Source organism: Herpailurus yagouaroundi, unplaced genomic scaffold (assembly GCF_014898765.1).
Source record: "Herpailurus yagouaroundi ecotype Mexico unplaced genomic scaffold, PumYag 77, whole genome shotgun sequence".
Lineage (NCBI taxonomy): Eukaryota > Metazoa > Chordata > Mammalia > Carnivora > Felidae > Herpailurus > Herpailurus yagouaroundi.
In genome coordinates, this window is record NW_024412388.1 from 6,738,449 (window position 1) to 6,763,478 (window position 25,030).

The window sequence follows — 25,030 nt, forward strand, 5'->3', positions numbered from 1 at the left end:
GTGACAGCCAGGCGACGACTTAGTAGACGTGCTCAGCACCTGGAAGAGCCGGGCTAAGCTGTCCCGGGGGTTAGAGGCAGATGACCTGGATTATCTGCTTTAGCCCTATTTCGGTGGCATGTGTTTTTTTCCCTTTGTCATCAAATATACTCACCATAGCCTTTAAAATGTATCTTAGTGGGACGATAGTATGTCTTTAAGGTTTTAAAATAGGTAATCCAAGGTGTGTCCAAGATTGAGTATCGCCCCCCCTCCCCTGCATTATGGACATCTGTCACCTGGTATACTTGTACTTTGCTTGTGCCTAGGAATGTAATCTGTATCAGCTAATGGTCACCTTGGGAGTGAGGCGCGTGTTGTGTTTGACAGGGGGCCTGCCGTGCTGAAAGAAATTTTGGTAAAAGACACGTCACAGTGTGCACATAATATCTTATATAAGACTTACGTATATCGAGAATATACGTTGGCCTTTGCTGCTTCAGTGTATCTTACATATGTGACAGACATTTTTTTTAATTTTTAATTTTATTTTAGAGAGTGCGTGAGAGCGGGGTAGAGGGGCAGAGTCGGGGGAGGAGAGGGAGAGAGAGAATCCCAAGCCGGCTCCGTGCTCAGTGCCGATCCCAGCACAGGGCTCAATCCCGAGACCCCGGGATCAGGGCCTGAGCCAAAATCAAGAGTTGGACGGACGGACGCTCAACCTACTGAGCCGCCCAGGCACCCCTGTGACAGACGGTTTTAAAGGCCGTGCGGTGTTTGTATGAAGGGTTCCCGCTGGAAGTAGCCTTCATGGGAATAGCAACCGTGTCAGTTTTCATCACCTTTCATCACCGGTACACTTCAAGTACAGTATCACACTTGTTACAGATGCCTAATCGATACTTATTTAATGATTGACTAACTGAATAAAAGGTAGTGTGTGGCTTATCTGGGGTTTAGATTTATGTGCTCTGTTAAATTGTCCCAAATAAAAGTAGTGCTTTGATTATTTATGAATTGGGAACATGGTTCTCTATTAAGATTTGCTGAAACTCTAATTGGCATACAGTAACATTATTTTGGATTTGTGGATTTGCTAAAAATGATTCTCCTCAGGTTTAGAAAATACTGAAGAGTTTTTTATTCATTCGGTAGGGCGCTATTTACCGGCGCCTAAGTGGCTCAGTCGGTTGAGTGTCCAACTTCAAGGTCATGATCTCGAGGTTCCTGAGTTCGAGCCCTGCGGCGGGCTCTCTGTGCTGACAGCCTGGAGCCTGCTTCAGATTCTGTGTCTCCCTCTCTCTCTGTCGCTCCCCCACCTGCACTCGCTCGCATGCTCGCACTCTCTCTCTCTCTCTCAAAAATAAAAAAAGAAAGTAGGGTGCTATTTAAATGTTCTTTCTAAATGATACAGAATATAGGAAATAGCACCTAAAAGATAATTAGCTGCATAAAAACGATGCATTTTGCTTTGAGTAAATACAGAATTTGCATTAACTGAAATCTTCTAAGCCTTATGCCAGGTATTCAAATAAGACATTCCAGAATATTATATATAAACAGGTACTAGTGTTTTCAAGTCGTGACTATGGAGGTAGCCAATGAAAAGGGGAATTACTGAAAACTCCATAGATTGGGATCACAGGTTGTCTGGCGGGTACCATTTGTTGGTGGAATCCACGTTGTAGCTATTATGTAGAAGCTGTGAATCTGGAAAACAGTTTACTCTCAGTTGGGTAGCAATTATAATAAAGAGCATATTGATCTCGGCTTTAGTGTCTAGGATGAGTGACTGTGTATGTAGAAAACTGGTTCTTGTTGAAAACATCTAGCTTTTGAAAGGTGTCCTTGTTACTTGATACTCAGAGTTTAAAAGGTAAAAATCTGCATAATTAAACGTTTTTGTGTCGCTGGTCTAATAAAGATAGAAAAAAATCTAGTGTGAATGTTGTAATAGTGATAGTCTAGCTTTGTTCTGCATAAACTGGAAGAGAGAAACCTAGTCCATAGCGGGAAAATAATCAGGTACGGCTTATGTGGGTAAAATGAAACGGTTAAATACATGTTTATGTGATAAACACAAGACTTCAGTTCTGGGCTGAAGGAATGAGGGGGGGTGGTGCATATAAGAATAATTAGTAAGAGGGGGAAAAGACACAGAAAAATCCAGGTAATAGATTTTTTAGAAAATTGGGCAAATAGATTCTAGAGAGGAGCTCTCTCTCATGACTGCTTCAAGACATAATTTAACCGCTCGCCGCTCATGGCCTTTCTGCTACCCTGTTCAAACCTTTTCCATGGTTTCACTGAGTGGAATATCCCACAGAGAGTTATCTCTGAACTTGGGCATCAGTAGTTAGAGCAGTATTACCTTAGGAGCAAAATCAAAATCCTATCCAGGGAGTTTCCTCATAACTGTTGGAAGAAACATAGCCTCCTAGAAACACAAGTCCTAACTGCTTTTTGGAAGATTATTGATAATACTAAAATTCTGTAAGTGGTTTCTTGAATTAGTGAGGGTGTAAATTTTTTCTTATTGACTAGGCTCATTTAGGAGGCTTTCATTTGTAAGTAATAAAAATTCACTTCCAACTGGCTTGATTATTGGCACATACACCTAAATTTTAGAGAACAGGCTTCGGGGAGGGCTTATTTAAACGGCTCGACATCATCACTACAGGACCCCTCAGTGATTCCTGTGTTCCAGAAATAGCCGCATGATTCCAAGATTGGAGATCACGAACACAGAATGGCTTCCAGAAGTTCCTAGTGTTTCTCCACCATTGAAAAGTCTTGAGCTTAATCTGATTGGGCCAACTCTAATGCACCCATCTCTAAACCAGTTACTGCTCCCAGGGGATTATGCCGTTTATTTTGGGCCGAATCATGTGCCCAACTCTGAACAGATGACATGGCAACATAGATGGTGTTACGTTGATTAAGTGAGTCAGGGCTAAAACCAGAAATGGGTTCGATGTGGTCCAAACTGCATGACTTAAGAAATTAGGCGTCTTATGAAGACAGAGGAAGAGGGGAGTGGAGGCCGGCGAGGCAAACAGCAGTGCCCTCCACATTGGTTCTACTGCCTTCAAATATAATGTCCAGTTTGTTGATACAGAACAGCGTTTCTCAACCTTGGCCAGATCATCGTTTGGGGAGGGGCAGGGTGTTACTGTCGGTTTCCTGTGCGCCCCGTGCAGGATGTGTGGCAGCATCCCTGGTCTCTCCCCACCAGATGCCCAGTACCCCCTCCCCCAAGAGCAACAGCTAAACATGTCTCCAGACCCAGCTGGGTGTCACTCGGGTGGGGGCATCATTGCCACAGTTGGGAACCACTGGCCTAGAGTAGTGTTCTGCAAATCTTGATCGCACAGCCCTATGATTAAAATGTTTGCGCCTATCTGCATATGTTTATATTCTGTGGATTTCATACATATCATAAAGCATATACACAAAATAGGAAGTAAATGGTGGAGACTAGAAATAAACTGGAATTTTATTTTATTTTTCCTGTAATTATTTTCCTGTATCCCACTGTGCACACTTAGAGCGTGTCCCCTGCTTTGGAGACGAGTGGTCTTAAATATTGGTATCCAGTCAGACTTGCTTTCCTGACGATGTGATGCCAGCACTGTCACCATGGGTGTGACTTTTCCTGTTGTCCGTGCGTCCGCTGCCTTCGCCCCACAGCTGAACCCAGAGGAGTCTATCCTAAAACTTAGAAAAAGGGGGCAGAATCTGCCTGACTGCCGCTGACCACTTCGCCCCACGCTGTATATACGGAGCAGACAGGTTATAGTTGTCAGCCATGTGGAGTGTTGAGAGAGGGTTTTGCTGTCCCGTCCCAGACCCTGTCCCGGTCCCTACTGATCTGGGCTATAGTTAGAGGGGACTAGAAGCATAAAGGACTGACTGGTACCTTGCGCTATGGCCAGTGCCCCCTGCAGGTGGGAGGCTGCTGCATTAGCCATGCCAGATGGGTGAGAAGGGACCGGTGTGGTGTGCTTAGGGCGGACATGGGGGTGTCTTCCCACCAAGTGCCAGTTTTGCTGCCCCCTGACTGGCATGGGAGAATACTCTGGTGGGCCCATTGGCTTGGCGTCCCGGAGCATGGGGAGCAGAGGAAGGAAAGGCGCCTAGTGCTGCCTGCAGGTAAAGCTGAAAGGAAATCGGGGGACGAATTGCTGGTCGGACCAGTAGGAGAATTCCCGGTGTTGGGGCTTGCGGTGGAGATCGAACACCATTCCGAGCAGGCTTGCACGGCATCTATGCTGGAATCGTAACATTTGCCGAGGCCATTAACGCAACACACAGCCAGGTGGACCCGCGGCAAGACCAACCAGTTGCGGAAGACCGCTGCGCTCCTCTCTGTCCTCGTGCCCAGAACACCCTGGAAGGAAGGGAAGAAAAAGTGGACCGAGTCCCATCAAGCCACACTTCTGGCTGGCGGTGCTGGAGGGACGTTTTGGGTCAGATTTGGGATTGAAGTTTTAGGACTGAATTTGAAGGTCTGAAAGTTACTGGAAAAATCATGGAATCTGCTCACGGTGTCATAGATAAGAAAGGGGGGAATCCAGTTCAGCGCACCTGAAGAGCAGAGATGGGGGAGGGCTGGTGGACAGAGTTAATGTCTTTTTCTGAACCGAGACTCAGGAAGAGCCCAGTTTAAAAAATACTGTATGGGGTGCCTGGGTGGCTCAGTCAGTTGAGTGTCTGGCTCTTGGTCTCGACTTGGGTCATGATCTCACAGTTGTGGGATCCAGCCCCACGTCGGGCTCCGTGCTGATGAGTGTGGAGCCTGCTTGGCATTCTCTCTCTCCCTATCTCCCTACCCCTACCCAACTCGTGTTCTCTCTCTCTCTCTCTCTCTCTCTCTCTCTCTCTCTCTCACAATAAATAAATAAGCATTAAAAAAAATAAATACAGAGTCACGGTGGACAGGGCTTTATCCGAGCTGAGGTGACCATGGTTAGGAGCCAAGCTAATATTACAGGTCGTCTTTGTATCATAGAATTGAGAATTGATGTAGGAACTTTTTCCTACGTTTAATGTAATTAATTTGTTGTAATCATAAGTGCTTTGGACCCAACGTGATTAAATATTTTTAGAAAAAGTTGGAAAGCCAGTTCAGAGAAGTCCACATTTCTATTCATATTCTCAGACAGATGAAGGTCTTATACTTGCTGGTTCATGAAGGAAAAAAAAAAAGTTGAGCTGAAAGGTATTTTAAAATATTCTGCTATGAAATGTTCTGAATTTCAGGAAGAATCTTCTTTGGGAATTTCAGTTCAGTATCGGAACTTCTTTCCTTCTAGTTAAAATTGAGTATTTTAGCGGCTATGTATCCATCACAGCTTAATAACTTAAAATGTTTTCTAGTGACTTAAAAAAAATGACTTTAGGGCCACCTGGGTGGTTCAGTCAGTTAAGCATCGTCTGACTCTTGGTTTCAGCTCCGATCATGAGCTCACAGTTTGTGAGACTGAGCCCCATCCCATGTCAGGCTCTGCACCGAGAGATTCTGTCTCTCTCCTTCTCTGTCTCCCTCTCTCTCCCTTGCTCATGCTCGCGCGCTCTCTCTCTCTCTCTCTCTCTCTCTCTCTCAAAATAAATAAACTTAAAAAAAAAGTCTTAAAATAGATGGTCATTTCTCTCATTTGAGGGGTTTTTTTCCTAGTAGGCAGGGAGGGGCTCACCCAGAGTAGTGACTTCTTACCATTGTTTACAGTTGGCAGTGTTTTTCCCTTTAGTCTTTTCCTGTAACAGCCTGAGGCGGCATCCCCTCTGTCTAGTAGAAGAGGCGCCTGGTGAGTGGTCTAGAAGGCCAGGGCCTTTTCACACCCCTGCCCCTCTTGCCATAGGCACAGTGTGTAGCACAAAAAGTGACTGGCATTGAGTGTGGTCTGTTGCCCTCAAAGAGGTCACCGCCCTGCTCTCAGTGGGGCACTTGGCTTTGTTGGGTGAGCGCACCTTCCAGGGGGTCCTCCTTTGATCGGTGGCGTGGATTTGGTTGATGGTTGGCCAGACGAAGGAACGTAACTGACATGGGGACAAAGCAAAGGCGGTTGACCTGTGTTTGAGTTTACTGACTTTCTTATGAAAGACTACCCAGAAGTTCTGTTTTTTCCCCGCGGTGCGGAGTGGTGTTATTGAACATGAATAGATTGCAGATATTTCTTTATCTTACTCTGCAGTGTATAAGTTTTCCAGTATTTCCAAATGTTACACCTTTTAAGCACGTGGTCATTTTCCTCATAAGTCAGGGTTATTTATTTTGTGTGAATATACCTGAGTTAGAAAGTTAATTTTTATCTCTTTTTTTTAACACCTCACCACCACCACTTTCTTTAGTGGTGACCCATTTTCTTTGGATATATTCCAGTGCTTAGAGCAACTTATACAGGCCAGTATTCAGTTAGGCTCACAATTTTTTCTCGATGCAAAAGAACACAGAATTTTAAAGGCCTAGCTGTCTAATCGGCCGTTTCCCATTTTGAGTGTGAAAGTAAATAGCCTAAATGAGCCAACAAAACCATCTTTCTGTCATACTCCCGAAGAGTATAGTGAGGGGAGCGCTGACTTTGGAGGGAGAGGGTCTGGATTTGGGTCTCCGTTGAGACACGTAGTCACTTTGTGACTTTGAGAAAATGTGTAACCTCCTTGAGACCCATGTTCCCCATCTAAAAAGTAAGGCTAATGCCACCTGCAAAGTCCATGAGGGTCAAATGATAGTGGTTTGATACTTCAACTCCTTCCTGCCTTTCTCCCTTCCCATGCCGATTGTGATCCCCTAAATTGCATCTGTGGTTGGTGGGCTTTGGCCCACAGTTCAGAAAACACTGCTGCATGAACAGCTTCATTTACGGTGTGTTATTATCATGTTTTTAAAGCAGGTTTCCCTAAATAACCAAAAATGACTGTTTTCCTCTCCACCCTCCCACAGCCCCCACCCCCCAGTCTGTATATATTGTTTTCTTTTTCTACCATTCATACTCCTCATGGTAAATTGGGGTAAATAATAACTCCTACCTCATAGGCTTGTTGGAGGATTGAATGCCTACCGTAATCAGTCATTGGCAATAATGCTATTATTTAAAGTGATAAATAATCACTGGAAGCTAGTTAGCTTCCAGCTCTTAGTTATCTATATTTCACTTGCTCTATCAAACTTCGGGCTCTTGATTTTAAAATACTGCCTGTGAAGGGGCACCTGGGTGGCTAAGTGCGACTCTTAAGCCAAAATCGTGGCTCAGGTCATGATCCTCACGGTTATGAGATCAAATCCCTCACTGGATGTGGATCCTGCTTAAGATTCTCTCTCTCTCTGCCCCCTTCCCCATGTATATGCTCTCGCCTTCTCTCTCTTTCAAAATAGTAATAATAATAATACTATTGTTATTATTACTACTACTACTGTATGGGGTTTTACTACTTCAGGGTCTGTGCCGGGTGCTGGATTCACTTCCAGATGTCCAACACTTCTTTCTGGTGGGGTAGAGAAGCTAACTTGAGTAATTCTGTGTCTGCCAGCGCCTGTCCTTTCCTGTTGTTACGGTTTCCCAATCACAGGTGCTGGTGCTTATCATTTTTATTGAGCCACCTGTCTGCCAGGTGCTGTCCTTGAAGTGCAAGAACATGTAAATACACAGTCCCTCCCCACGCGGAGCTCCTGGGCTAAGGGAGCCTGCGACAGAAGGTAGAGAGTATGTGCTGTTTTCAAACATATAGATCCCTTGAAAGACATTCTCCTTGAAATCTCGATTTAATAATTCCTTTGCTTAGCAAATACTGTTTGTGAACTTGTGAGTCCTGATGCCAGGGATACAAAGATGATTCAGACACGGATCTTGATCATCAGCGTTTTCCAAAGAATAAAACATTTATTTGTGGTGGTAGGATGGTTTTAGATGATATGTCACGTTGTTAATTATAACTAGCACGTCAAACATGCAATTTCATGGATTTTTTTTTTTTATTTACATCCAAATTAGTTAGCATATAGTGCAGCAATGATTTCAGGAGTAGATTCCTTAATGTCCCTTACCCATTTAGCCCATCCCCCCTCCCACACCCCCTCCTGTAACCCTGTGTTTGTTCTTCATATTTAAGAGTCTCTTCTGTTTTGCCCCCCTCCCTGTTTTTATATTATTTTTGTTTCCCTTATGTTCATGTTTTGTGTCTTAAAGTCCTCATATGAGTGGAGTCATATGACACTTGTCTTTCTCTGACTGACTAATGTCACTTAGCATAATAGCCTCCAGTTCCATCCACATAGTTGCAAATGGCAAGATGTCATTCTTTCTGATTGCCGAGTAATACTCCATTGTGTATCTATACCCCATCTCCTTTATCCATTCATCCATCAATGGACATTTGGGCTCTTTCCATACTTTGGCTATTGTTGATGGTGCTGCTATAAACATGCATGTGTCCCTTCGAAACAGCACACCTGTATCCCGTGGATAAATGCCTAGTAGTGCAATTGCTGGGTCGAAGGGTAGTTAGATTTTTAGTTTTTTTAAGGGACCTCCATACTGTTTTCCAGAGCAGCTGTGCCAGTTTGCATTCCCACCAACAGTCAAAAGAGATCTCTCTCTCCGCATCCTCGCCAACATCTGTTGTTGCTTGAGTTGTTAATGTTAGCATTCTGACAGGTGTAGGTGGCGTCTCATTGGAGTTCTGATTTGTATTTCCCTGATGATGAGTGATGTTGAGCATTTTTTCATGTGTTGGTTGGCCATCTGGATGTCTTCCTTGGAGAAGTGTCTATTCATGTCTTTTGCCCATTTCTTCACTGAATTATTTGGTTTTTGGGTGTTGAGTTTGATAAGTTCTTTATAGATTTTTGGATACTAACCCTTTATCTGATATGTCGTTTGCAAATATCTTCTCCCATTCCGTCAGTTGCCTTTTAGTTTTGCTGATTGTTGCCTAATTTCATGGATATTATTAAGAAAAGTGAAAGTGGGTATTTTAGGATAAACCAGGTGAGTTGTTTTGAAGAAAAATACTTAAATTCTTAATTGTGGTAATATTTTGATTTGAACAAATGGTAAAGGGTGATTAGGAGAGCCCTGATTGAGGGAGACTGAGGGACACGCGAGGACTTCATCATTAAGAGGAGCTTTATGGGGTGCCTGGGTGGCTCAGTCGGTTAAGCGTACGACTTTGGCTCTGGTCATGATCTCACGGTTCATGAGTTTGAGCCCCGCGTCAGGCTCTGTGCTGACAGCTCAGAGCCTGGAGCCTGCTTCAGATTTTGTGTCTCCCTCTCTATCTCTCTCTGCCCCTCCCCTGCTTTGTTCCGTCTCTCTCTCTCTCTCTCTCTCTCTCTCTCTCTCTCTCTCTCTCTGTCTCAGTCAAAAATAAACCTTTAAAAAAAAAAAAAAAAAGGAACTTTAGCTAAAGCTCCCTGGGATCATGACCTGAACCAAAATCAAGAGTTGGACACTTAACCGACTGAGCCACCCAGGTGCCCTCAAATCAATCCTATTTCTTTTCATTTTTTTAGTTTATTTTGAGAGAGAGAGCATGAGCAGGGGAGGGGCAGAGAGAAGGAGAGAGAAAGAATCCCAAGCAGGCTTCACGCTGTCAGCACAGAACCCAATGCAGGACTGGGCTCCTGAACTGTGAGATCAACCGAGAGTCAGACACTTAGCTGACTGAGCCACCCAGGCACCCCCAAATCAGTCCTATTTTATTAGAAGTCTGTGTTGTGGTAAACGTTGATTTTTCAAAATAGTAGCATTACCTGAATAATACTTGACTGTGAAAAGCTGCATTTTCTAGAATATTCATTGAAGCATGGCAGTGAAGTTGGAAAAGACTAACAGTAACAGGCTAAAATGTTGGCACAGAGTGATAGTACATTGTCATTACAAGTGATGATGTAGGTGTGGATGTGACACAGAGAGACAGCATCCAGGTAAGTGGGGGGGGGGGGGGGCGGCATGGGGATTAAAAAGTCAGTAATGAAAACCCTAAAGGATGCGCTAATGTGTTAACCGTGGTTCTCTCTTTAGCTGCTGGGATTTCAACAAATTCTTTTTGCCCTCCCAGCATGTTCTAATTATGAAATAAACCTCGGTGCCTTTTTTCTTAATAGGGGAACATTAAATTTTACATTTTCTTTGTACAAGGAATGGTATAGCATTTCTGATGTGATTGTGATTTCTTCTCTGACAGGTGTGGGGGCACGGTTGGTGCTATTTTCACTTGTCCGCTGGAAGTCATTAAGACACGGTTGCAGTCTTCCAGATTAGCTCTTCGGACAGTCTATTATCCTCAGGTTCATCTGGGGACCATTAGTGGGGCTGGAATGGTGAGACCAGCATCGGTGACGCCTGGGCTCTTCCAGGTTCTGAAGTAAGTTCCCTCCCCTTCTGGACCCCTGCCCCCGCTCTCATCGGGCCCGTCAGATGAGACGGTCCGCTTGCAGTCTCTGTCCAAACTGAAGAATCTGGTTCCTGTACCAGAACCTTTGAGCTCTGACCTCCCCTGGCAGTGGGGCTGCCTGTGATCATCCGGCGATGGTCAGAGTAAACCTAAGAGAGCAAACCAAAAATCCATGTTGAAAGTGTTGCATCAGAGTTGCTCTTGCCCCAGATCTTTTGAGGGCCAGCAAGATCTGGGGTGGCAGAGTGAAGTTAAAAATGTTAAAGCTGCACCAGAGAAGTGTTGTGACTATTTTAAGAGAAAATAACACAGAAACAAAATGTTTGAGGTTTTTTTTTAACTTTTTGTTTGGAGATCATTTACTTTTACAGAAAAGTTGCAACACCTGTTTGGTGAAATTGTTTTTTCCCGTGTTTGTTTAATACTGAGGCTGCCTTCGTGGTGTATTATTTTTACTGCATTAAATATGTCTTATTTGATTACAAAGTGGCTAAACATTCATAGGCTGAATTTGGCTTATTAGTCTCTATGCTTAAGGCAGAAGCAGAAATTCAGAAGGGCACCTGGCAGTGCCGGCGTTTTAGTGGGGGGCTGTGTACTTGAAAAGAGGTGCCGTTGAATTGAGCTAAACGTGGTTGTCAGACCTCTGAGACATCACTGGGAAAGGGTGTGTTCAAGGAAGACAACGCTGCTTATCATTGTGGATGTTTACTGGGGAAACATCAGAAAAAGATGCCATAAAATGGAAATGTTCTGTCTTAATAACCCCATCACTTAGCACTTTGGACAGAATTCAGTCACATTTCAGATAAGGTGGAATGAATTGGAAAGTGGTTCATTTATTTTTAGGGACATTTTGTTTGTAAAGTCTACTGATGAGTCACCCAGATGTCCATGCCAGACATGTGTATGAAGGAGCCTCTGAGTTTATTGAGCAAAACTGGACAGCAAAACCAGCCGCTGAGGGCAAGGACCCAAGTGAGAGAATCAGCTAGAGAAAAAGGAGGCTGGTCCCCAAGACTCCAGGAGGATCAGCTAGTTCAGATAAACACCCAGGACAGGAGTGGAGACGTGAAAGGCAGAAAGCCTGCCTGGAGGTAGGCCCGGGAAAGAGAAACACAGAGACATGGAGGTAGCACTTCGAGATCAGTAGAGACAGAGACAAGTCCGCATCCTTAAATCCATGGCTGTGAAAACATCCCCATCCTGGTTTGCCTTCTTATATGTTTGGCCGGTGGCAGTGTCTCAAATGACACCGTTCTTCTGAGGAACACAAAGTGCTTTGGACATAATGAGACAGACAGGTAATTTGCCAACTTTACTGACATCCAAAAAGAACTTCCTCTTAGGTGCTTGCCAAATAACTCATGACAAGTAGATTTATATACTTACAGTAACTGGGAACTGTTACCCAGAAGTTGTGGGTATCAGCAGGGCCACGCATGTGGCATGAGGATATTTCTCTAGTTGAAGTTTCTAGGGTGTCTGCTCTATATCTCGGCTATCTGTCTCTCCATCTCTTGTAAATCTCTGCTCTGTCTCTGTCTGCCTGTCTCTCTATATGTATGTCCTCCCCCCTCCAAAAATGGGCACAATTATGTATTAAAATGTAAATCAAAGGGAAAAAAGCCTGTCCATCTTGTAAAATACAGGAACAGTGCCCACATCACACTACACACAAGACAATTTGTTTCCACTGTGGACCCAAAGCAGCCATCAGTTTGTGCAGCCTCAGCTACACAGAAAAGAGCCGTCACTGACACGTGAATACTATTTTTTTTTTTTAATGTTTGTTTATTTTTGAGACAGACACAGCATGAGCAGGGAAGGGGCAGAGAGAGAGGGAGACACAGAATGTGAAGCAGGCTCCTGGCTCTGAGCTGTCAACACACAGCCAGACGCGGGGCTCGAACTCACGAACTGTGAGATCATGACCTGAGCCGAAGTCGGACGCTTAACCGACTGAGCCACCCAGGCGCCTCGACACGTGAATACTTTTTAAAACCGCTTATTCTATATTCACGTCAAAATAGGAGTAATGGAAGTATTAAGTAAAATTTTTGTCATAGTGATATTTTGTCAGAAAAGTATTTGTAAAGTGGCATTTTTCACCCAAGAGCTGTTTCGTTCAGCCTTATGCCCTCAACTTGGTGTATATATAGTTTTAAGATTCTCAACTGATATTTATTAGCTCTCAAGTTAAGAAATGACTACGCTTATGTGGTATTATCTCATCGATTTTTCACAAGAACCCTGAGGTTAGCACCCTGGCGTGGTGTTACCCCTGTTTTATGACGAGGAAAGGCAAATCGACTTGCTCAGTGTCCTTCCGTGTACATTCACCTGTTTCTGAGAACGACTGGAAGCAGCTAAGAGTAGACAGCGGCAGGCCCCCTGACCCTACGCCGCTGCCGCGTGGAGACGGCCGAGTTCCAGCCAGAGTCCCCCGGGACCACAGTCCCGCCTCGCCGGCCGCTGCCTCTGCTCCGCCTCCGAGTCTCCCGATGACCTCTTGATGTTGGAGGGCCCCGGGGCTCCTCTGGTGGCCCCTGCCCTAGCGGCAGCCCCTCCTTCCGGGAGTGGGTCACATTGAGTCTTGCGGCTTTAAGTGCCATCTGTAAGCTGACCGTGTCTCTCCTCCGAGCCTCGCACGTTAGTCCCCCTGCCTGTTTGCTCGGGTGTTTAGCGGGCGTCCAGAGTGGAACCTGTGCACCACTGAACTTCCCCAAACCTGCTGCTCCCAGAGTCTTGTCTGTGTCCATCAAAGGCAACGCCATCCTTCCCTCTGTGCGGATCTGAAGCCCAGAGTCATCCTGAGATTGTTCTCGCGGTCTCACGGGAAAACCTCCCAACTCCGCCTTCAGAGTGCGTGCAGGCTCTGACCCCTTTGCGCCACTCGCTCCGCCACTGTCCTGATGGAAGCCGCCATATCTCACCGGTGTTAATGGTCTCCCCCACCCCCGCCCCTACCCCAGTCCTCAGTGTGTGCTCCGCAGAGCAGTCGGGAGGTCTTTGGCTCAGATCTCTCCAGGGGCTGTCCTCTCCCTCCGAGGAAAAGCCAAAGTTGTAGTCGCCCCTCACCCCCTCACGAGGCTCCGCACAGGTGCCACCCCTCCCATGACTTCTCCTACTTCACCTCTGACGTCGCCCCGCCCGCACCCCGCCACGCTGGCCTCCTTGCTGTTCCTTCGCAGTCTTTTCAACTGGGAACGTTGGAACATTTTCCGGGAAGGGCCTTTGTACTGGACGTCATCTGCATGGCTGGCTCGCGTCACCTTTGCGGGAAGGCCTTGCCGTGACCATGCTATTTAAAACAGCCTTCCCCTCACGCCCCATCCCTTCTTCCTGCTCTATTTTTATCTACAGCGCTCACCCCCATCCAGCAGTGTGGTTTACATATTTATATTGTTTATTTTCTCTCTCTACCCCCACCAGAAGGGAACTTTGATTTGTTTTGGTCCCCACTCACCTAGAATGCTGCCTGTCACGCAGTAAGCTTAAGCTTTTAGTACACATCGAATGAATGAATTTTGGCCTCTTGGGAAGATACGGAGTATAAAGTGCTCAACAGACACACACACACACACACACACACACACACACGCACACACGCCCTGCCTTGTAAAGAATACTGACTGCTGGGGTGCCTGGGTGGCTCAGTCGGTTAGGCGTCCGACTTTGGCTCAGGTCACTATCTGACAGTTTGTGAGTTCCAGCCCTGTGTCGGGCTCTGTGCTGACAGCTCGGAGCCTGGAGCCTGTTTCAGATTCTGTGTCTTCCTCTCTCTGCCCCTCCCTTGCTCATGCTGTGTCTGTCTGTCTCTCAAAAAAAAAAACAAAACATTAAAAATTAAAAAAAAAAAAGAATACCGACTGCTGTCACAATAGGACCTCCTGTGCTTTTTTAACATGATTTACGACTGGGTTTTCTGGTGGCCAAGGCAAAAAGGGAAATATCTATCGTATTACATAATTCTCGTCTGAAGAAAGCATACTCGCTCTTCGGGGGAAGTGTGTGTCTTTCCCTGTTGCACGTTCCGAAAGCAGTCTGTTGCTCAGCACTGGCGTGGAGAGAGAGAGCGCCGGCCTGAGAGGTCTTTCAGGGTGGCCCAGGAGACCCTGACGACTTTGCTCTCTGCCACTCTCCGCCTCTCTCCGCCTCCACCCTGGTCGAAGCGCCCCCTCCTCCTGCACCTAGATCATTAGGTAGCTTCCTCCTTCCTCCGTTGACGCGGCTGAGCTAAGGGCAGCGATGATGGTCCGCAGACAGGCTTTTGACCTGCTAAGTGACAGGTGTCCGGCCTTTTCTCTAGACCACAAAGCCCGGCAAGGTTCGCAGTTTTAGAAGCACTGCTACCGGAAACCCAAACGAATTAAATGGTTATTCATTTAAAACTCAGCACCTTCTCTCTAGTCTTATCTCTCAGGCTGTGCCACTTTAGAAGACTTAACAGCCAACAGACTTTGTTTACAGGGAGTTTATTTTTCAAGCTGCAAGTCCGTGTTTGCGTGTGTCTCGTGTAAGGAAAGAAAGAATCCTCCGTTGAGCACCAGTAACCTTCACATTTTTCATAGTTACTTTAAAAAGGCAAGATGCTAGCATATTTAGACTCTATTAGATTTGCTAAAGGGAGTATTAATATATCCATTTTATCTCTGAGGTCTGCTTTTAAAACAATCTTGTGAGTTAATCTTTTTTTTTCTTTTCAGTCAGAGCTCCTGTTCTGTAAACTATGCCGTCATTACCTTATTTTTATTTTTTCAGGTACCTTTTTTAATCTGTAAAGTAATTTATTAGCGAGCTAGTCTCTATCTTGTAAAAACTTAGGTACCTGTTCCGGTGAGATCTTTGTTCTGGATTAGTCCGTAGTATGCGTGCTGTGATTTAAAACTAGTGAAGACAAGGAAATGTTCCAAACAAGACCCTGATTTCCTTTTGTATCTCTTTTCTACGTGAAAGTTTATATGACTGTGGGAAAGTTAGTCTGGATCCCAACATGCTTTATTATGAAGCTTGAAGTATGCCATTTATAGTAGAAACTTGATTGTTCCAGAAAAGTTTTGTAAACATCCCGATAGGTTAGAAGTTTGAATTATGTAACAGATTTGACTTTTTGCCCACTGTTAATATGCGTCACTATGGAGACAGTTTTTCTGCAGTTCTTAAAAGGCCTGAGTCACTTGAGGACACGCGTTCCCTGCTGCATTATAGATGAGGGCTTCCAGCTTCCTGGAGCCAGAGACGCCCTTAATTGTGTTTTACTGACTCCCGGGCCTGGCTGCCCAGGGCACATTAACGGGGGCCACAGACCGAGTCCAAACTTTCAAACTGTTTGAACATACTGACCATTTGAAATCTTTTACATACTGTATTCTGAATTGTAGGTCACTTCAAGGTGTTGCTTGAGACAAGTTTTTGTTCAGACAGCTTGGCTTTTTAAAAGCACGGTCCTGATTTCTCTGGGTGAAAAGTTGCTGCGCTTAGTAAAAAAAAAAAAAAGTAAAATAAAAGCACAGGGCTGTTGTGAGAAAGAGGAAAAGTATTTACAGTTGAAAACACTAAATTGCCACGTCTCGATTAAGAGCCAGTTATCTTTCAGCCAGTGTGAAAGGTTGCTCGGAGGGCATGAGCTTCATTTGGTGGATTAGCTTTACAGAAACCCAGCTTTACCCCAACCCTTGCGTCTGTGAATTTATGAGCTATCGTCAAGAGTTTGATATTTTTATAACCTATGACCTATACCTTTTTTTTTTTAAAGAACTATTTACTTTGAAAGAATTTCAGACTTATAGAAGAGTTACAGAAACGGTACAAATAACTTGGTTATACCTCAAGTCACCAATTTGTAACATTTGCCACACTTGCTTTTTTTATTTTTGCTCCGTCTACGTATTTTTCTGAACCATTAGAACCTGGGTTACACTCATCATGCCCCTTTACCCTTAACGCCTCAGGACAAAGGTATTCTCTTAAAGTCACTGCACAGTTTTCAAATTCAAGACATTCAGTATTCATATACTGCTTTTTAAGTGATCTACAGTCCATACTCCCGATGAAGCAGTCACCATAAGTGATTGATTTCACAGAAGAACTAAATTTTATTTATTTTTTTTATTTATTTATTTTTTTTTTTTATTTTTTTTTCAACGTTTATTTATTTTTGGGACAGAGAGAGACAGAGCATGAACGGGGGAGGGGCAGAGAGAGAGGGAGACACAGAATCGGAAACAGGCTCCAGGCTCTGAGCCATCAGCCCAGACCCCGACACGGGGCTCGAACTCACAGACTGCGAGATCGTGACCTGGCTGAAGTCGGACGCTTAACCGACTGCGCCACCCAGGCGCCCCTAAATTTTATTTTAAAACTCTGTTCCCGCCAAGATCTTTTCTGCTTCCTAGCCCTTTTTCAGTGAGCCTTTCATTCCTCCTCGCTGGGTTGTTTTTTGGTTTAACACAGCTTTATGAAGATGTAATTCATATACCATACAATTTACCTGTTTAAAGAATACCATTCAACTGTGTTTAGGATGTGCAGTCAACACCCCTAATTTGATTTTAGAACGTTTTCATCCCTATGAAAAGGAAACCCCTCACCCATTTGTAGTCACTCCCTATCGCCTGCCCCCAGCCTAGGCAACCAATCACTGTCTACTTTCTGTCTCCAGATTTGCGTCCTCTGGACATTTCACATAAGTGAAATCATACAACACACGGCCTTTGGTGTCTGGCTTCTTGCATGTAACCTAATGTTTCTCGAAGGTTCAGCCTTGGTGTTGTGTAACAGTACTTCCTTCCTTTTTTATTGCCGAGTAATATCACGTTGTGTAACTAGGTCTCATTTTAAATGCATTGCTTTGACATTCCCCAGATGCCATGAAAGAAAAAAAGAAAGAAAGAAATGTCCATTGTACTTCTAGCGAGATGTGCTGTCTAGTTGTCCAGTGTGTCAGAGGCCCTTCATGTGATACTCAGGGGTGGCCAGAGGATTTAGGCTGGGCTGCACACAAACCAGAGTATGTCATGGGATCACTTAAAAGGGCCTGGGTTGATAACTGCCAGTAAGGAAAACATTCTATGATTAGAAAATAGGACTGTTGTCTCCCTAATATTTTGAAGTAATTTAATTATTTCGGTGGAACCGAGGTCTAGTTTATTACTTATTTAAAATAATAGCTTTATTGGGGCACCTGGGTGGCTCAGTCAGTTAAGCGTCCGACTTCGGCTCAGGTCACGATCTCACAGTTGGTGAGTTCGAGCCCCGCGTCGGGCTCTGTGCTGACAGCTGGGAGCCTGGAACCTGTTTCAGATTATGTGTTGTCTTCTCTCTCTGTTTGTCCCCTGCTCACGCTCTGTCTCTCTCTCTCTCTCTCTCAAAAATAAATAAAGATTAAAATAATGGCTTTATTGAGTTATTATTCACATACCATAACATTTATCCTCTTAAAGTGTACAAGTGGTTTTAGTATAGTCACAGAGTTCTGTAACCACCACCACTATCTAATTCTAGAACATTTCCATCACTCCAGAAGGAAACATGTACCCATTAATAGTCCTTCCCATCTCCCCACACCCCTCCCCTGGCGACCACTGATCTGCTTCATCTCTCTGTGGGTAGGAATGTTACCCTTCTTGATGATGTAAATGAAATTGTTTTTTATTTCCGTATTCAGATTGTTCATTGCCGCTGTGTATGAATACAGTTGCTTCATATGTTGATCTTGTGTCCTGTAACCTTGCTGAACTTACTATAGTAATTTTTTTAGTGTATTCCTTAGTATTTTTTTTTAACTTAATTATTTTGAGACAGAGAGCACACCCACGCAAGAGCAGGGGAGGGACAGAGAAGGAGGGAGAGAGAGGGAGGGAGAGGATCCCAAGCAGGCTCCGCAGTGTCAGCACAGAGCCCGGCGTGGGGCTCCCATCTCACAAACTGTGAGGTCGCGACCTGAGCCAAAAACCAAGAATTGGACTCTTAACCAACGGAGCCACCCGGGCGCCCCATTAGTATTTCCATGTAATAAGATTGTGTAGTCTGTATGACTAAAGATAGCTTTGCTTTTTCCTTTCCAGTCTAGATATTTTATTTCTTTTTTCTTACCTAACTGCTGATCTGCTACTTTTGAGGGCAGCTCTTACAGGTACAAATATTCTTTCATTTTTAAGCAATTGAAATATTTTATAAACATCTAAAAATTTGAAGACGAGAAGCTAAAATTTATATTTTTAAGTTTGTACATTCAAGGACTCTAGACCATGAAAAATTACATTGACCTGAAAAAGGAAAGAAAGCTACGAATGGATAAAACTTGAACATTTTCCAGCGTGCCAGGGACCAAAACATCAATTTAACCTCTCCACCAAAAATTTCAGCTTTGTTTTTAGAGGCTTTCTCTATGGGAAAAGTGGAAGGTAGCAGAAATAGAATTGGCAGGATTCACTTTACCAATAGCTTTTCCATGAAGTGGGAAGACACCTTTTTCTTTTACTCTCAATGTCATAATGAAGGTAAAGCATTTTATAAACTGTTGACAACAATTCTAGATAAACTCAGAATGCTGTCAGATCGGAGGCCCTAATTACCGAGTGCAGAAAAATCTGCAGTAAGAAAAAGAGATTAAACTAGAGAAGACCTCAATGTAACTGTAAATTTCTCTTGGATACCATGAAAATTGAGCCATTAAAAAGAATACAGTTAACCAAATTTATTCTTCAATTTGAATCCTATGTTGGAGTGGGAAAATGCCTCTAAAGAATGTTCTACACAATCCTTCCTTAGTCGCTTTCAGTCAGAACACGGGGCACCTGGGTGGCTCAGTTTAAGCGCCTGACTCTTGCTCTCAGCTCAGGGTTGTAAGTTCAAGCCCCACATTGGGCCCTGCGCTGGGCATGAAGCCTACTTAAGAGAAAAAGAAGAAAACACGTTAGCACTTTTTTTTTTTTTTTTTTTTTAAGCGTGTTGGCAAGGGTGTGGGAAAATGGGAACCCCGTGCATTGTCGGTGGGGACGGAAAATGGTCCAGCCGCTGTGGTAGATAACGGGGCAGATTCTCAAAAAATCAAACCTAGAAATTACCACGTGAGCCAGCAATTCCGCTTCTGGGCGTGTTCCCCTAAGCGTTTAAACCGGGGACCTGAACGGATACTTGGACACTCACGTTCGTAGCCGCGTTGATTCGCAGTAGCCGAAGGCGGAGGCAGTTGACAGATAAATGGGCAAGCCGCATGTGGTAGACACACAACGGAGTATCACTCAGCCTTCAAAAGGGACATTCTGACACCTGCCGCGACACGGATGAACCTCAGTGACGCTGCCGAGTGACATAAGCCAGCCACAAAAGGACAAATACTGTACACTTCCACTCCTATGAGGTCCCTGAAGTAGTCTAATTCAGGGAGACAGAAAGCGGGACGGTGGTTGCCAAGGGCTGGCAGAGGAGAATGGGGAGTTATGGGGTGGTTTTTATTTTTTAATGTTTATTCATTTTTTTGACAGACCGAGAGCAAGTAGGGGAGGGGCAGAGAGAGAAAGAGACAGATAGAATCCGAAGCAGGCCCCAGGCCGTTAAATCATGACCTGAGTTGAAGGCTGAGCCAGCCAGGCGCCCCAGGGAGTTCGTGTTTAACCCGGTGTGGATTTCTGTTTGTAGGAGATGAAAAATTTTGGAGATGGATGGTGATGGTCGCACAACCTTGTGGAGATACGTAATGCCCCTGAACTGTACACTTAAAAAATGGCTAAAATGGTAAATTTTTATGTTGTGTATATGTCACCATGAATTTAAAAAATTAAGAAGCAAAAGGGATATTCTCTTTGACCCTGAGATACTATGCTTTGGCTTTAAATAACATTCATCCAGGGACGCCTGGGTGGCTCAGTCGTTTGGGCGTCTGACTCCGGCTGAGGTCATGATCTCACAGTTCATGGGTTCGAGCCCCGCATTGGGCTCTGTGCTGACAGCTGGGAGCCTGGAGCCTACTTCGGATTCTGTGTCTCCCTCTCTTTCTCTGCCCCTCCCCTACTTACATTCTGTCTCTCTCTGTTTCTCAAAAATAAATAAATGTTCAAGAAGAAAAATTAAGTAACATTCATCCAGCCTATGAAAATCATTAGGTTTTTCCATTCTGTAGATCCCTCGTTGGGGCTCTTCTACAATAAGTCAATATCTGGAAGATAGGATTATTAGAAATAAGGAAAAAATCCCAAAGAAATATCATCCAGAGACATCTCTGAACCCGTTTCTCAGTGAATTTTGCTATAATGAGGGCATTATTCCCTGTATCAGATGCTCTGCCAGATGCTTGTCCTACCTTACTAGGAGTGCATGTAGAGTACAGACCCTGAATATCTCGGTCCCGTGTGAGCCAGGGAAAAGGCTCCTTGAAAACATGTCAAACTGATGCTTTTGAAACCTGCTTTTCCACTGTAATACGAAAGCAGTATTCTTCAGATTTCGGATGCTGTATTGTACTATAATCCGATAAGACTCTGGGGTCTTGTAAACATTCTTCAAGGAGCTGTGAGGGCTGACGCCTCATTGTTTTGCCTAGGCTCTGCCTCAGGATTTTAAAGATCTTCTCTTATCATTTAGGTCGATCTTGGAGAAGGAGGGACCAAAGTCACTTTTTAGAGGCTTGGGTCCAAATTTGGTCGGAGTTGCGCCATCAAGGTAAGCTTTAAACTTTTCAGCTGGCTCGCTACCTGTAGTATATAATACTGACTTCTTTCTTACTGAAGCGCATTACTTCTAGATGGCCAGTGTCTTTTTCAGTATGGGATTTGCCTGTAAACGTCTGACACCTGGAATAGTGATAAGTGCTGGTGTGTCTTTTAGTGTGGGTATGTGCACGTGTGTCATGTGTGTGCGTGCATGCGTGTGTGTGTGTGTGAAAGCATCTAGTTCTTTTATTCTTAAATGAAAATTCATCTGCCCACGTCACCTGGAATCTTCTCTAGACGAGTGTTTGCTACATCAAGTACGGTGCGTGGCCAGCACCATGGGCGTCACCTGGAGCAGGTTAGAACTGCACACTCTCGGACTGTGCCCCAGACCTGTATCATAATCTGCATTCCAACAAGATCCCCTGGTGATTCATATGCGCTTGGAACCGCTGATCTGAAGCAATTCTCAAGGCTTCTAGGCTTTACTTGATTTAAAACATCCTCCTTTCTAGCACAAGGCTTAATGCTCTGTAAAGTCTGTTTGACAAGAGTGAATAATAGGTGAGTGTGTGTATAGCATATCCGTGAAAAGTAGATGAGAAACTGCTTCTAGAAATGGCCTGGAGGCCCGGCGGGGAGCTGGGTGACGAGTAAGGTACTTCTGTTATTTCATACAATACTCCGGTCGACTTTAAAGAGAATTATTTTTTAGAACAAACACAAAAATGTCTTATACAAGGTAAAGACTAAAAGCTTCCTAGAATTCTTGCAGATCAGTGCTCCCAACTTATACACAAATCACCTGAGAATGTTGTAACAATTCAGATTCTTATTAAACCCTTTGTTCCTTTAGAATTTTATAGCATAGGTGTATAAGCTGTTTAAGAAATACAAGTACTAGTCTGTGAGATTATATGGGGTTTGCATTATTAATAGATGGTGGATACATATAGCAAATAAAGAAAATTGAGTTGTATCTCCTTGTGGATAGTTTGGTAACGCCTGTTAACCTGCTGTAGGTTCCTGGCTGCCACACCCGTTTAGGACAGTGGGGACCTATAAAAAGCAGACTAATGTTAAATAACAGATAAGTAGTCCAGATCCTAAGTTGAAAAATACACTCTATGATTGATGCATTGGCCAGCCAAAATAAAGAAGCATTTTTCCCTGGCATTGCTGGTGAAGAAGCGGGGAAAATACCAACCAGCGCCTACTCCCCAGCCCCAGTAAGAGCCGAGTCAGAAGAGGGAAAGCAGAGACCAGACCAGAGAGCCGTGGGGGAGGCCAGACTCCTCCTATAGGGGTGGCGGTGGGGGCGGGGGGGTGTGCGTGTCCAATGGCGGAAGCTCTGCATTGAAAACACGTATGCTGGTAGTTCCTACTGACCCTGAGTCCTCAAAAACCGGTCAGATTACATTTGACGTACTCATTGTGGTGTAAGGCAGGAAAAGCGTGCTGTAATTTAGAAGTAGTATTAGAGATTTTAGAAGGTTTAGTGTGTATTTTGATGCTTAAAGGATTGACATTTATCCAGAATGAAGAATCTAAATGGACTCTGTATATTACCCAAATCTCACCGGCCTCAGTTATTTTGGATACTTGACCATCACTGGGCACTTTCTGGAGGGACACGCAGGAGCTTTCTGCAGGTGCCTACAGCAGCTTTTGGTTTGACAGATAAGGTCCAGCGTCTGGGTTACACGTTAACCTTCTTTCTCCTAATTTCCTAAACTTTTCAGAGGTCGTGGAGGGACGCATATAGTGCCATGCCGATGTCTGTAGTGTTCTCTCTTTCTTCCACCAGGGCTGTGTATTTTGCGTGTTACTCCAAGGCCAAAGAGCAGTTCAATGGCATTTTCGTGCCTAACAGTAATACTGTGCATATTTTCTCAGCCGGCTCTGCAGGTAGGTCACCCCCAGTGAGTGGAGACCAGCTTCTCGCTTTCCTGAAGCACGTGTTGTGCCATGCAGCTTTGTCCAGGAACTAGAAATTAGCTCTCTTCCTCTTTGGCCTCAAACCATTTTTGTGGCGCTTCATGTTAGAACTAAGGAAGCATGAATGTTCGAGAATAGTTTGTAACTTGGTTCCATTTTCCCCGCTAACTAAAACTTTTATTCTCCCTCAGAATTTACATGTGCCCATGCATACTGCTGGTCAGTGTTGTGTTTCTTTTGAAGGAATATTGGGCGCCTGGGGGCTCAGTCGGTTAAGCATCCGACTTCCGCTCAGGTCATGATCTCTCGGTTTGTGCGTTCGAGCCCCGCGTTGGGTTCTGGGCTGACAGCTCAGAGCCTAGAGTCTGCTTCGGATTCTGCGTCTCCCTCTCTCTGCCCCTCCCCCCCCCCCCACACACTTTTTCTCTCTCTCTCTCAAAAATACAGAAACATGAAAAAAACTAAAAATAAATAAAAATAAAGGCATATTAATGCATTTTCATGTCTTTCTGTTTCATGAAATTATTTTAAAAATTTGAGGGCTTTTTTGTGACTTCCCATGGTGTCCAGCGTTACCCTGTGTACTATTGACATTTCTGGCCTTAACAGCTGGACACTGTGATGAGGGCTTGGGGCTTGTGGAGTGTTCTTTGAGTAAGGCTCCTGCCAGATCAGATAGTATCTATTCTCTTGAGGGAGTCATTGCACTTACTCTAGAAAATTCATAACAGGATTTATTCCCCCAGGAAATACTTGGAAAAGACCACGGACTTGCAGATTGCCGAGGGAAGGCTATGTCTTTACAGATATTGTATGCGGTTTTCGTTTTTTGTTTTTAAAGATTTTTTTTTTTTTTTTAAGTAATCTTCTACCCCCAGCCTGGGGCTCGAACTCATGACCCTGAGATCGAGAGTCACACACTACACTGACCGAGCCAGCCAGGAGCCCCTAAGTGTCATTTGATGACTTGTGTAAGTAGAAGGTATTTCGGAGAACTTAAGTTGGCATTCTGTGAAAAATCTCTGCCTTCTGCCGGCCTGTGAGGTGTGCGTCCACCAGTCTTGTCTGCCTCTCGCTCCAGACGGAAGTTCTGGTAGCCCATCTGAGTCGTCACGGATGATAATTACTGGACCCCAAGCAGGAGGATAGTGAATGCAGAGCTGCTTCTCACAAGAGAAAGGGGACCCTACTGTACATGGAGGTCCGGGGCGGGGGGACGCGCGGAGCGGGAGCCAGTGGGTCCTCACTTCCGAGGGCGGTAGCGAGCCAGGAGCTCCACCCTGTCATCGGTTTTGAAACTTTTGCCAAATTAACTCAGAGGAACCTTTGGTAAGGAAAGCGGACCCAGAAGGAGTTTTCTAAACCACTGTCTGGGTTCCTCATGAACCTGCTTCGGACTGTGGAGAGGACGAGGAATTCAGAACTCGCTGTGTGTCAGGCTGACACCGTGACACTGTGCGTGTTGGTTGGTCTGGAACAGTCAGTAGTATTAAGATGAGGACGAACGACTTTAAAAAAAAATGGTTCCTAGAAGCATATCAGTCTTAAAACTTCAATTTCTTTTTTTTTTTTTTAATTTTTTTTTTTTAACGTTTATTTATTTTTGAGACAGAGAGAGACAGAGCATGAACGGGGGAGGGTCAGAGAGAGGGAGACACAGAATCCGAAACAGGCTCCAGGCTCTGAGCTGTTAGCACAGAGCCCGACGCGGGGCTCGAACTCACGGACCGTAAGATCATGACCTGAGCCGAAGTCAGCTGCTTAACCGACTGAGCCACCCAGGCGCCCCTTAAAACTTCAATTTCTTGAAGTGATGAGTTGGGTATTAAAATGTAGATGTTTGAATTCAGGTAAGTGGAGATTTCGTGGCTTCTGTTTTACATTTGATGTAAGGTGACCTTTTTGGGTTAGATCACCAGCTTCTTAAAACGTACTTCTGGACCTGAAATTTATAAATTGAGGTTTAGAATAGTTTCCGTATTTACCGTAGAGATTAGATTTACCAAAATATCAACAGCACCACCTACAGGTTGGAGAGACTTGACAGGGCTCTAGAAAATTGA

The 25,030-nt window shown here is 44.5% G+C and overlaps 1 protein-coding gene across 2 annotated transcripts in view; it reads left to right on the plus strand.

Annotated features, from left to right (window-relative positions):
* The window catches only part of SLC25A33 (solute carrier family 25 member 33), a 34,393-nt gene that overhangs the window by 3,799 nt on the left and 5,564 nt on the right, over positions 1–25,030 (plus strand). The window contains exons 1-4 of one of the 2 annotated variants that reach the window (XM_040460629.1): positions 10,165–10,344; positions 20,020–20,115; positions 20,962–21,039; positions 22,837–22,937. In XM_040460629.1, coding sequence (XP_040316563.1) covers positions 20,039–20,115; positions 20,962–21,039; positions 22,837–22,937 — 256 coding nt within the window. In that variant the 5' untranslated portion in view covers positions 10,165–10,344; positions 20,020–20,038. Of the gene's footprint in view, positions 1–10,164; positions 10,345–20,019; positions 20,116–20,961; positions 21,040–22,836; positions 22,938–25,030 lie in introns of those variants that run through there. The other variant, XM_040460624.1, reaches the window with a different exon arrangement.